The sequence below is a fragment of the Ahaetulla prasina genome, chromosome 4 (genome assembly GCF_028640845.1).
Source record: "Ahaetulla prasina isolate Xishuangbanna chromosome 4, ASM2864084v1, whole genome shotgun sequence".
In the NCBI taxonomy this organism is placed as follows: Eukaryota; Metazoa; Chordata; class Lepidosauria; order Squamata; family Colubridae; genus Ahaetulla; species Ahaetulla prasina.
This window is the reverse complement of record NC_080542.1, coordinates 31,472,924-31,487,182: the sequence shown is the minus strand read 5'-3', so window position 1 is coordinate 31,487,182 and position 14,259 is coordinate 31,472,924. Positions and strand designations below refer to the sequence as shown.

Here is a 14,259-nt window from a genome sequence, read left to right as displayed (position 1 = left end):
CCTACCCTCAAAACGACGCTATAGAGCACTGCACACCAGAACAACTAGACACAAGAACAGTTTTTTCCCGAAGGCCATCGCTCTGCTAAACAAATAATTCCATCAACACTGTCAAACTATTTACTGAATCTGCACTACTATTAATCTTCTCATAGTTCCCATCACCAATCTCTTTCCGTTTATGACTGTATGACTATAACTTGTTGCTGGCAATCTTTATGATTTATATTGATATATTGACCATCAATTGTGTTGTAAATGTTGTACCTTGATGAACGTATCTTTTCTTTTATGTACACTGAGAGCATATGCACCAAGACAAATTTCTTGTGTGTCCAATCACACTTGGCCAATAAAAATTCTATTCTATTCTATTCTATTCTAAATAAATTTCCCTTGTTTTTACAAAGAAAAAAATCATAAAAATACCTGTTTTGATGAAACTCAAGAACTATATGCTAATGAAATGCCAAGATTTCATGTAGGAATTCCATCATGGAAAACAATGGCAGCTCCAAAGCAGGGATTGATTGACATCTTTGATGTTCAAGAACAAGACACAGAAACCAGAAGAAGAGGGGAGTGCAGTTTGAGCCAGTAGCCCATCTATTAATCAAGCACAATAAGATTGTGCCACCTAAAGGGTTATACTGTCAGACAAAGCAGATGAAACACTAATTCCTTTCACATGACAACACATGGAATGACCATAGACACATGCACAAGCATACTTCTGCACATACACACATATACAGAAATACACAGAGGAACAATATATGTGGCTATAAACTGGTAGGAAAAAAATGATTAAATCTCTTTTCAAAATCCCCAATAGGGGATGATGTCTATTGGATGCAGATGTTCTTCTATATTAAATGAGATGCAGAAATGGACATCAAATGCCATAAACATGGATGTCATCAAAGAACATTTCCAGAAGAATGAAATTGAGAATGAAATCTTTCCAGATGTCGTGAACAGACAACTTTTGAATATATTTTATAATGGTTCAGATAATCCTTGCTTTCATAAGTATTTTACAATGGTACAGGCAGTCCTCACTTAACAACTGCCTCACTTGAGCAACAGTTACAAGGTTGGGGGAAAATGGCTTTGCAACCAATCTTTGTATTTACAATTGTTGCAGCATCAAAGAGTCATATGATTACCATTCGTTTGCTAAACAAATGGCTTCCAACAAGCAGCATTAATGGTGGACAAGGAAATGGAATTGCAAGCAATGATCATATGATATATCATTTAATAGTGATTCAATTAATGACAGAAATGAAAATGAGGTTATAATTCAGCATGGTCATGTGATGCCTCAAGGACTGCAGTCTTTATTAAGAGAGTTGCCAATCCCAATTGTGGTCAATAGCAAAGACCACCTGTATATGCAATGTGAAAATGAATTTATAATCAAGTATTCAGTGGGACTTGGTTTTTTTTCAACCTGAAGCATGAATTATTGGTAGATTTAACTTTGTCTTATCTTAGAGCTCATTAATATTTGCCAGATTCCCTGGTCTGCAGTATATGACTTCATTATTTTAATAAAATTTGTGTTTATCAGATGGAAAGATATCCTAATTAATTTCAAGAATCTTCAATATTAGTCCTCATAAACAATTTTTTAGCAAAATAATAATACTAGTGGGCAATAGGGGATACCCTGGAGAATCCTACCAGTTGAGACTATAGCTGCTAATTGCTAATTATGATAAACATCCAAACACTTGTTATAACATTTTGTTAATTTTGTTTGCATGGCCTAGAGGGAAACAAACTGACTGCAACTATAAAATCAACTTATTATTGAGTTTGCAAAATATGACCTCAAAATTACTCACTGGTACATCTTTTTCATAGCTGAACAATTTGTGTAGAATTTCTGCATTACCAGGTAATTATTCTGTGAAGAAAAATAGTAAGTGATGAGTTATGGATTGTACTGCAAATTTTGTCCTGCTTTCTAAGGAAAAATTGGCACTTTTTTTACATTGATTCTGTTTAGACCCACTTCTATATTTTTGACATTGGGGAAAGGGTTTGAAAAAATGAAATTAAACCTTAGTGCTTTACTATAATAGAAAAATTTAGGGTTGCAAAGACAACAAAAATTTGTTTTCAGAAATTTACACACTGAAAGATAGTTTAAAAATATTGTGAACAAAATAATGTGAATCTATAGAAGTACAGGGAGTGGTCTATAACCTTCCTAAATAATGAAAGAAGCTCATACTTCACATAATGGTATATTTTCTGTAAGTAGATACTGTATATTAAAAAAGAGGGGTATTTTATAATTTACACAAATTTAAATATGAAGGGTTTATGAAAGGCAAACATTGTGAAAGGCAAACATTTTGTTATTCATCATGTATGCATTTTGGAATGTGGGTAGCGCTCTTATCTTGGATGGCAAACCTCATTTAAGCAGCGTTCCCAGCATATACAAGAATACAGGATGAAACAAAGTTATAGCCCTGAAACACTGTTGCATTTGCTTTCTAGCATGAACACGTATTCTCACGAAAAGCCAATGATGTAATTACTAACCAATTATTATGCCTTGGAGACCAATTAACCAATAATGAAGTAACACGTATGTTAGGTGAGACATGAGAAACTGAGAAACTATATAAACTTTGTCTGATGCTCAATAAAGTATTGTTGATTCTAATGCTGTTGATTCTGGACATTGTTTGTTGTAAAGTCTTCTCAATCATCTTCAGCCTCCTGGCCCATGCAACATTAATACTGTTTAAACTTAATACTAATTGCCAAATTAGCCTCTATAAGATCATTTCTAGATCCATCTGCACTTTATGGAATAACATTTGTTTTCCATTCCAGTTTAAAATTTGATTCATGTTGTTCAAATTCATTGCTATCTGTTCATTCTATACTGGAGTAAAAACAATGGAAAAAAACCAAAATTCTTCTTTGTTATTCTTTATTATTTGATGGGAACATTCAAATATGATTTGCTTTAAAATTTAGCTAATAATAAATTACCTCCAATCCTACATTTTTCAGTCAAAGGAATGATCCATTTAAACACGCCATTATGGTTGCACATTACTGAATTATAATAAAATAGTATAAGTAATCTGTGAGAAAAATAGGAGTAATAATTAAGAATATTTTTAAAGGCATGCACGTACACCAAATTAGAAAGCTTGAAGGCTAGTGTTAGAGGGTTTCCCTATGAATTGGAAAAGAAGAAAGGAAGATAATGGGTCTTCTACTACTACTTAGTTAAAGCTCTTTTGCTGGGTTTCCTTAATGCGTTCCTTGGCTTTCTCAAACCATGGTTCTCTTGAAGCTGAAGACCAAGACCAGTCTGAAAGGTTTGATTGATTTTGAATCCAGTGGGTCAGTTGAAGCCAGTGTGCTCTTCCAGGCTATAACACCCAACTCAACTTGTTTGCTTCAAGGAGTCAGGAAAACTGTACATACAAAGTCCAGGAAAGCAACACAGTGAAGGTTTGGGCTCAGTTTATATAAAACCCACCTATCTCCTTAGGCTGGCCCACAAGTCCAACTCATTGGAGGAGCATAGGTGGCCTTTGTTAGTATCAGAATTTTTTATCATGGGGAAAAAAATCAAATAGAATACCCTGTAGATTTCCTGTGAGAACAACTGTTGAGAAAAATTAAATGGTATCAGAGTTAGGGCTGAATTAGATTTTGGAACTGATATTTGGATTCAATGCCTAGCACAAAGTGTTTTCTCCAGGTTACAAAGCTTTATTGGAAATGAACATCCTATACACATATTTGAAGAAAAAACAAACAAGAAGAAAACCTTCTGCACACAAAATCTAATCGTACTTTCTATAATTTTGTAAACAACAAACTTAAAGACTCGAGATCCATCCCACCCCTAAAAGGATCTAACAGTAAAGAATGCAATGATCAAGCAGTTAAAGCCAACCTCTTTAACACATTTTTCAGCTCAGTCTTTGTTAACAGCAATGGCTCATGCCCAACATTTCCTAGTCATACCAATAATGACTACAACGATCTAACACAAATAGATTTCACAGAAGATAATGTTGAAAAGGCACTACATAGACTGAAAGCATCTCTATCTATTGGACCTGATGGACTATGTGCATACTTCTTAAAAAGGCTTTCTACTGTTATAGCAGAACCCCTAAGCATAATCTTTGAAAAATCTTTCAGGGCCAGCTCTCTTCCCAATCTATGGTCATTAGCCACGGTCATCCCTATCTTCAAAAAGGGAGACCCCAGCCTACTTGAAAATTACAGACCAATCTCTTTATGCTACATGACCTGCAAAGTAATTGTAATGTATTTTGAATTATTGGAGGGAATTTTGGGCAGGGAAAAAGCACGCTTCTGATTTGTTGGTGCCTCAGCCCAAATGCTATATAAAGAGGACTGTTCTGCTATTTGTTTGCTGGGTTCTCGCAATAAACTTAAGAGCTGTTGTCACCAATGACTGTCTCCTGCCTCCTCATTGCCCGATTTAACATTGGCGACGAAAGTGGGATTGGGTTGGCAGTGGTACCGGAAAATAGCTGATTTGGAAATTAGCTTAGAACCCAGCTAGTTATAGGGCGGCCATGTAGAGACAGAGCAAAATAACTACATGCCGCTAGTGCCATTTGACCCAGTAAAAGAGAAGTGGGGGTCATACATGGCTCGTTTTGAGTGTTTCCTCAAGGCCAACGTGTTGCAAGGGGTATCGGATAATTATAAGCGAGTGTACTTCTTGAGCCATTGTGGACCAGAAGTATTTGACACCGCCAAATCATTATCAGAGCCGACACCCATCCAGGTGGTGCCCTGGCCAGTGCTACAGAAGTCCCTCAGAGAACATTATGCCCCGGTGCCATCAAAGTTGGTGCAGAGATATGAACTCCGACAGAGAGTCCAACGCGAAGGTGAATCGATCAGCGTCTACATAGCTGCACTAAGAAAAGCAGCTACTCACTGCAAATATAAGGACCTCGAGGACTCTCTTTTAGAACAGCTCATTTGCGGAGTAAGGGACATTCGGTTGCAGAGGCGGCTCCTCGCTAAAACTAACCTGACACTCAATATTGCCCTGGATGAAGCCAGAACACATGAACTTTCCACTAGAGCTGCTGAAACACTACAGAGACCAACGTTGTCAGGTACACCCACTAAAGCAATACTAGTCCATAGTGAGGAAATCCAGTCCGAGTGTGACGGTGAAAGCGAGGAAGAAGTTTTCCAAACAGGGAAACCAGAAAAAAGTGACAATGATGAGTGTGTGAGTTGCGGATGTCATCACCAGAGACAAAATTGTCGGTTCAAAGAAGCCATATGCTGTAGATGTTAAAGAAAAGGGCATCTAGCACATGTGTGCAGAGCTTCCCAGCCCTGCCACCAAAAGTCCAGAGCAGAGTTTAAACCAACTTATCAGCAGAACCCAACATCTGTGAAACAGTCAATCATTGGTCCAACCAAAAAGGGCATGAAGTCCAACCACACCATAGTAGGAGTTGGCCAAGCCTCAACGAAACCAGAAAAAAAGATATTTACAAGAGCCTGCATAGAAGAGGTGCCGTGTAAAATGGAAGATGATACCAGATCATCGATCACTATCATGTCCACGATCACTAAAGACCTTCCAAGCATCGTGAAACGCCAATTGCAACCCCAGAGGCTGAGAGTCCAGGATTATCAGGGAAACCGAATCCCTGTCAGAGGCATCACCACAGTTTGAGTTACGTATGGACAATACAAGAAGTCGCTACTAATCACCATCGTAGATGGACACTTGCCTAGCTTACTAGGTCTCAATTGGTTCCGGGCCCTTGGAATGGGCATCACCGGAGTCTACAATGTTGGAGGCGACATAAGAGGGGAGCTGCTCCAGGAATTTGAAGACATTTTTCGGGACAGCCTGGGCAAGTATGTGGGGACCCCCATTTCATTCAATTTAGATCCAAAAATAGCTCTGATTTGGCTCAAGGCCAGGAAGGTCCCTTTTGCCCTGAAACCTAAAACTGATAAAAAGCTAGACAAGCTAGTGCAACAGGGTATCCTAATTCCGGTCGACCACACAAAGTGGGAGACACCTATAGTCACACCAGTCAAACCAGACGGATCTGTCCGTATCTGTGCCAATTATAAGGCAACACTGAATAAGGCATTGCAGAAAAGTTCATACCCTATCCCCATAGTCCAACATTTGCTTCATTCGCTGGGACCAGGACAAATTTTTGCAAAATTGGATTTGGCCCAGGCATACCAGCAGCTGCCTGTAGATAACACCACAGCTGAGGCACAGACAATAGTAACATACAGGGGTGTGTTTAAGTGCACCAGACTCCAATTTGGGGTCAGCATAGCCCCTGGTTTGTTCCAAAATCTCACGGAACGGTTATTACAGGATCTACCAGGGGTAGTGCCCTATTTTGATGACATGTTGGTGTCAGCTAGTGACCTGGAGGAACTACAGGAGAAACTGTGAAAAGTACTGATTATTTTCAGAGCTGCTGGACTTAAAGTCAAGCTCAACAAATACCAAATCGGCATGCCCTCAATCGAATTTTTAGGATACCGGATAGATAAGGCTGGTATCCATCCAACAGAGAGCAAGGTACAGGCAATTCGGAAGGCACCCCCTCCAACAAACAAAGTGGAGCTACAAGCCTTTATAGGGCTATTGAACTTTTATGCGGTCTTTTTAAAGGATAAGGCAACTGTGGCCGAACCACTGCATAGATTATTTGCCAAAAACACTCCCTGGGTTTGGGGTAAGGCTGAATCTGCAGCTTTTGAAGCTGTCAAGAAATTGCTATCTAACGACAGCCTATTAATCCAGTATAATGGAACATTGCCTTTGGTTCTAGTGTGTGCTGCATCGCCCTATGGGGTGGGAGCCGTTCTCAGCCACAAACTACCTAATGGGACTGAAGCCCCCATTGTTTATTTCTACGCACTTTATCCGGAGCTGAGAGAAACTATAGCCAATTAGATGGAGAAGCCCTGGCTATAGTCTCGGGAGTAAAAAAATTCCATGAATATTTGTTTGGGAGACATTTTGACATTGTTACTGACCATCGGCCACTCTTGGGTTTGTTGGCGGGGGACCGCCCAACACCGGTTGTCCTGTCCCCCAGATTGACTCGCTGGACCATATTTCTGTCAGCATATTCATACCATTTGACCCACCGGCCAGGCAAGGACTTGGGACACACGGATGCTTTAAGCTGGTGCCCATTACCGGACATGATTCAAGACCCGACTCCAGGAACCCCAATCCTGTTAATTGACTCTTTGGACATTGGCCCTTTCACTTCCACCGAAGTTGCCAGGGCATCAGTTAAAGACATTATTATTTGCACTGTAATCGGTTGGCTGCAGAAGGGGTGGCCCATTGAAATGGGTGAAGAATTTAAACAGTTTGAAACCAAGCGTTTTGAATTGTCTGTGCAAGGGGGATGTTTATTGTGGGGGATAGAGTTGTTATTCCTTTAAGTTTGCAGGAAAATGTATTGGGACTATTGCATGTGGGACATCCGGGTATTGTGCGTATGAAAAGTCTGGCAAGGAGTTATGTGTGATGGCCCCAGATGGACAAGGACATTAGTGACTGGGTAGGCAGATGCCAACCTTGCCAGGACTCTAGACCGCTACTCCCAACAACCCTGGTGAGGGAATGGGAGAAGCCCCAAGGACCGTGGTCCAGAATTCACATAGATTTTGCTGGCCCTTTTCACGGGCAAAAATTCTTAATAGTGGTAGATGCATATTCCAAATGGTTGGAAATAATATTGATGAAAACCACGACTGCTCAGGCAGTCATCAGTGTTGCGGCAACTATTTGTAATGCATGGTCTGCCTGACACATTAGTCTTGGATAATGGCCCACAGTTTACTGCCACTCAATTTGAAGAGTACTTGGCCGAAATGGGCATCCATCATGCTCTCTCAGTGCCTTTCCACCCAGCTAGTAATGGCCTTGCAGAACATTTTGTCAGAAGTGCCAAGAAGGCACTGTCCAGGATTAGCCCAGGAGACTGGCAAGCCAAGATTGACACATTCCTGGCCGTCCAGCATGGGACACCTTGTACGGCCACCGGCTGCAGCCCAGCTGAGTTGTTAATGGAAAGGAGACTTCAATGCCCACTAGATAGGTTAAATCCCACTTACTCCCCTGATGGGTATCTGACACTAGGGGATAAGATGAGGGTTTTTAAAATAGGGGCTCCAGTCTTCATCAGAAATTACAGTGACAGCCCCCTGTGGGTGCAGGAACAATATTAGAGGTAACAGGTCCCAAATCATATGTTATTGATATAGGTGATGGGAGGGTCTGGAAAAGGCACATCAACCAAATACAAAAAAGGTTAGAAGCCAAAACATAAATACAAGAACCAGGCCCTGACTACCCACTGTTCACATCAACAGCTGACTCAAGCCCGAAGTGGCCGGAGGACTTATCTGGGAGTTGTGAAGTCCAGCGATGCTCCACTGTCCAACCAGAAGTCAGCCGGGAAGAAACCGCCCTTAATCCTGGCCCGGAAGGCCAATTGGAGAACTGGGAGGAACAGAGAGTCCCTCTGACCAGCTCCCCACCAGGGAATGAATTGCGCAGGTCAGCCAGACACAGGGAACGCCCTGGCTACCTGCTTGATTATGTTTGTAAATAATATGTAAATACTGAACTAAGTGTGTTCTGGGAGGGGAGGAGTGTAATGTATTTTGAATTATTGGAGGGAATTTTGGGTGGGAAAAAGCACGTTTCTGATTGGCTGGTGCCTCAGCCCAAATGCTATATAAAGAGGACTGTTTTGCTATTTCTTTGCTGGGTTCTCGCAATAAACTTAAGAGCTGTTGTCCTCAACGACTGTCTCCTCCCTCCTCATTGCCCGGACTTAACAGTAATGGAATCAATCATCAACCAATCCATTACCCTCCACCTAGAAACAAACAACCTACTCTCTAATAAACAATTTGGTTTCAGAAAAAAATTATCCTGTAATCTCTAACTTCTTCACTGCAAAAACATATGGATTACCAATCTTGATCAGGACAAAGCAACAGATGCAATTTACATAGACTTCTGTAAAGTCTTTGATTCAGTGATACATGACAACTACTTCCAAAACTAAAATCCAAAGCATCTCCTGATCCCTCCATAATTGGATAACTGTGTTCCTGTCAAACAGGCAAGAAGTGGTCAAAATAGGCAGCACCCTGTCAAATCCTGCACCTGTTAATAGCGGTATCCCCCAAGGCAGTGTTCTAGGACCAACACTCTTCATATTATATATAAATAATCTTTGTGATCATATTATAAGTAATTGTGTTCTCTTCGCCAATGATGTTAAACTATTTCACACTACCAACAATGCTGCTACCCTTCAAAAAGACCTTGACTTTGTGTTGGAATGGTAAAAAAATTGGCAATTCCAAATCTCAGCCAACAAATGCTCTGTCTTACACATTGGAAAAAAGAACCAGAACACAAAATACAAGCTAGGTGGACATGACCTTGTAGATTACCCTCACTCTGTCAAGGACCTTGGAATACTCATATCAAATGATCTAAGTGCCAAAACCCACTGTAACAACATCGCCAAAAAGGCATGAAGAGTTGTAAAACCTAATCTTGCGTAGCTTCTTCTTCGGGAAGATTGCACTACTAACCAGAGCATACAAAACATTTGCTAGACCAATTCTTGATTACAGCTCATCTGTCTGGAACCCACATTGCATATGGGACATTAATACAATTGAGCGCGTCCAGAAATATTTCACGAGAAGGGTCCTCCACTCCTCTGCTCGCAAGAAAATACCTTATCCCACCAGGCTTGAAATTCTGGGTTTAGCAAATTTAGAACTACGCCGCCTTCAGTATGATCTGAGCATAGTTCATAAAATCATCTGTAACAATGTCATTCCTGTCAATGCCTACTTCAGCATCAACCACAACAATACACAAGCATACAATAGATTCAAACATAAAGTGAACTGCTCCAATCTCAATTGCAGAAAATATGACTTCAGTAACAGAGTTGTTAATGCCTGAAATGCACTACCAGACTCTGTGGTCTCATCTCAAAATCCCCAAAACTTTTAACCTAAGACTGTCTACTGTTGACCTCATCCCATTCCTAAGAGGTCTGTAAGGGATGTACATAAGAGCACCAGCGGGCCTACTGTCCCTGTCCTAATGTTCCCTTTTGTCATATTCTTTTTATGTATTCAATTCATACTTATACTTATATATTTTATTTAATATGTATTTGATAAAAAATAAAAAATAAATATTTGTTCCTCACTCAACAGTCTTCGCAGCTCAAATTTGAGCAAGCCTCTACTGATAGATTTGGCATTCCAAACTTTGTTGGATTTTGTGGCATTTGGTCCTTGCCAGGTTTCCTGTGCTATTGTGCTATATAATTTCAGAAGGAGAGAGAAACAGGAAGACAGGGAGGGAGAAGAAGGAAGGAAGGAAGGAAGGAAGGAAGGAAGGAAGGGAGGAAGGAAGGAAGGAAGGAAGGAAGGAAGGAAGGAGGGAGGGAGGGAGGGAAATGTGATGCTAGAAAGCAATTTCTAGGATCACCAATATTTAATATATTAAACTTCATAAGCATTTTTAGAAAATGAAAATGGTAGACAATGGGGAAAACCCCAGAGAATGTGAAGGGGAGGTGTAGCATAAAGTAAACTTACATGTCTGATAGCTAGATATTAGCACAAAAGTGCAATATCCCTGCATGACTCAAAATGGTGTGGGCCCAAATCTACTTTATGGTGCAACCCCACTTTGAATAATATGTAACATCCTAGCATTCAGTGATAACAGAAATACTAACATTCAAGATTTGGGGTATTTAATTAAGTAAAATAATAAGCACAATTCTTGCCAAAGAACATGGTTGCATGACTCAAAATGTTGTGGGGCCAATGCCTACTTTATGGTACAACCCCATTTTGAATACTATGTAGTATCCTAGCATTCAGTGATAACAGAAATACTAGCTTCCAAATTGGGGGTATTCAATTAAATGAAAGAATTCATTTAACCAGAATTCTTGCCAAAATAATTTATTTACATTATTCATAACTAAGTAATGGAACTCATAGCTATCACAAACTTAGACAGCTTTAATTTGGAGCATGCAATTGTTTCAAAGCTGGATGTAAAATAGAATCCCAAGTGATGAGATCTATTAGGAGAGTCTTCTCACATAATCAGTTTGAACATGGAAAACAATTGCCACTAATTGCTAATTACAAAAATATAGAAGCTCATTATAACTTTTTGCATGTTTTTGTTGTACAGTCTAGAGGGAAACAAAATTATTGCTAGCAAGAAAGCCAATTTATTATTAATTAAATTTGCAAAATATAAACTCAAATTTATTCATACATCTTTTTCAAAACTGAACAAGAATTCAATTCCATCCGTGCATTATAAAACAATAATTCTGTGAAGAAAAATAGTAAGTGATCAGCATACTGATTATTTCAAAAAAATGGTCTTTTCCTGGTTTCCAGGGCAAATTGGCACTTATTTACCTGTGCATTATTTGACTTTATATTACAATCACTTTTATACTTTTAGCATTTGAGTAGAAGATTTGATAAAATAAAATTGTAATCTAGTACTTTGCTCTAACTCAAAAATGTTTAGGGTCAGTAGAACAAATGATTGGGAATATAGCATATATAATTTTTTTTTAAAAAAAACAATAATCTGTAATTTCCATAAGAAAAAATAAAGAGACCTAGGAAATAACTTGTTTAATTTACTGAAAGAAAGGCATGAAGATTGGAGAGCTGTATGTTCAGTTCTGTAGAAGATTGGACTGGAGTTTAGAGAATCAGTGGAACAGAGATTGCGGAACAAGAGGCACAAGGGGCTCAAAGAGAGATAAAAGTACAGAGTTCAAAGGGTGGCAACAGAATAACAAAATAATAGAATAAATAGAATAATAGAAATAATAGAATTGGAAGGGACCTTGGAGGTCTTCTATTCCAACACCGTGAAACACCATTGCAGAGAAATGGTTGTCCAATCTGTTCTTAAAAGCCTCCAGTAATGGAGTACCCACAACTTCTGAAAGCAAGCAGAACTGAGGGCAGTTTAAACAAGTTACTCAGCTAATGTTGAGGCAGAAAGAGAAGCATATTAATTCTTTCTACTAAAAACAAAATTGTAAAAATGGAAGGTTCTTGCTATAGCAAAGAGAGAGAGAGAGAAATGTACTATTTTACAGCTTTCACATATACATGCAAACAAAGTGTATGTGAGGGGGTCATTGGCCCATATACTACTTTACTTGGAAGAGTGTGCATAAATATAATGAGGGAGTTGGTGGAGGAACATCTTTTCATTCCTTTATAAACAGAATTCTGAAATTTGTGGACCATTATTAGGAAGTTTCCCAACAATAGAAAGAGAAAGCAGGGCAGGGCAGGGCAGGGCAGGGCAGGGAAGGCAAGGCAAGGCAAGGCAAGGCAAATAGTGGCTTCCTATCAATAACAGATTTGTTTTTAGTGTTATTTTTCTTTCACAAAGCTACTACAATTGCTGTACACAAGTTTCACCAAAGGGGCTATTGAAGGAAAACCATTTTTCTTCAGAATGGGATCTCTACTGGAACCAGAAATACCTGTTAGACTTCTTATAAGGCATAAGGGTTTTGATTCTCAATGAAAAAGAGTACTAATCTTCCCAAACAATTTTCTGAGATTCTTGGCATGATCGCTGTTCAAATATAGATTCACTATTTTTATCTAATGGGACTGCACCCTTCAGATACCTTTCAGATGTGCCATTCACCGTGGTCATAACATTAACATGGAAAATCAAACCACTGTGTCTTACTTCTTGCTCCTGGAATTCTCAAAAAATCATCACCTTCAGCTTCTACGTGTCTTCTTATTCTTCATATTATACCTGGTAACTGCAACAGCAAATATTTTCATCATCTCTGCAGTAGCTTTGGACCATCGATTGCACAGCCCTATGTACTTCTTCTTAGTGAATTTGGCAGTGCAGGACCTGGGCATTGTTACAGTCATTATCCCCAAATCCATAATAAATTCTCTTATGGATACCAGACACATCTCTTACTTTGGTTGCTATGCCCAAATCTTGATCTTTACCTGCTTTGAAGCTTCTGATTTATCCCTATTGACAGTCATGGCATATGACCGGTATGTTGCCATTTGCCATCCCCTGCACTATGAGATGGTGATGAATTGGAAAGCCTGCATCAAAATAGTGATTCTGGTATGGGTCACAAGTCTTCTCTATGCAATGTTGCATACCAGTGGCACCTTTTCCACCTCTTTCTGTTCTAATGTTGTCAACCAATTTTTCTGTGAAATTCCACAATTACTAATATTATCATGCTCTGGATTCAATCTAATTGAAGTTGGAGTAATAGTTGCAAGTGCAATTGCATCATTAGGATGTTTTATTTTGATCACTGTATCTTATGCCATGATCTTTAAGGCAGTGTTGAGAATCCCTTCTTTGAAAGGAAGACAGAAGACTTTTTCCACTTGTCTTCCCCACCTTATAGTCCTTTCCATATTTTTGGTACCTGTATGTTTGGCATATCTGAGACCTCCCTCTAACACCCCAACTTACTTAGATTTCATTCTAACTGCCCTATATTCTTTACTTCCACCCCTGTTCAATCCTATCATCTATAGTATAAGAAATAACAATATAAAATCTGCCTTATCTAAGTTATGGAATTCCTGATATTTTCTTTTAATAATATTTTCTGTCCTATTTTTCCTTGCATTGCATTTTTTTTGTCTTTTACCTTTGTTTTTCTGAAAAAAGGAAAAAAAATTGAAAATGAGACACAACTGAGGAAGAAGTAGTGCCCTGCTACTGAACCAGAGTAGCATACAAAGTGAGAGGAAATCATAACATACAAACTGATATCTCTAGTTTTAGCTTTGTGTTTGCAAGATGCTATGAATTGGTTTAGCAGCATCCTAAGAACAACAAATTGAAAATCACTATTGGAGGCTTTAATATCAAAATCAGATATAGCAGCGATATGATAGATGCAAAATTTTCCTAGTTAAATTTCATTTGGATAATTATGCTTCAACTCTTATTTTTGCTAAATAAACTCAATCTTTCTATAGAGGAAAAAAAAGATACTACCTTTCGGCAAGTGACTTAAAAATCTTGTGCAAATTTTTGTGCAAAAAAGAATTATTTTCCCCATGCATTCTCAGGGTTATTAAGAGCAGAAAAAGGAATTA

At 38.9% G+C, this 14,259-nt stretch overlaps 1 protein-coding gene across 1 annotated transcript; it reads left to right on the top strand.

Moving 5' to 3' along the window:
* Nucleotides 1-12,826: 12,826 nt before the first annotated feature.
* On the top strand, nucleotides 12,827-13,741 carry LOC131198402 (olfactory receptor 14A16-like). Its single transcript, XM_058182999.1, has one exon. The coding sequence runs from the start codon at nucleotides 12,827-12,829 to the stop codon at nucleotides 13,739-13,741; it is 915 nt and encodes a 304-aa protein (XP_058038982.1).
* The last annotated feature ends 518 nt before the right edge of the window (nucleotides 13,742-14,259 follow it).

Coding starts and splice junctions, on each gene's coding strand:
- LOC131198402 (XM_058182999.1), top strand. CDS start 12,827: ATGGAAAATCAAACCACTGTGTCTTACTTCTTGCTCCTGGAATTCTCA.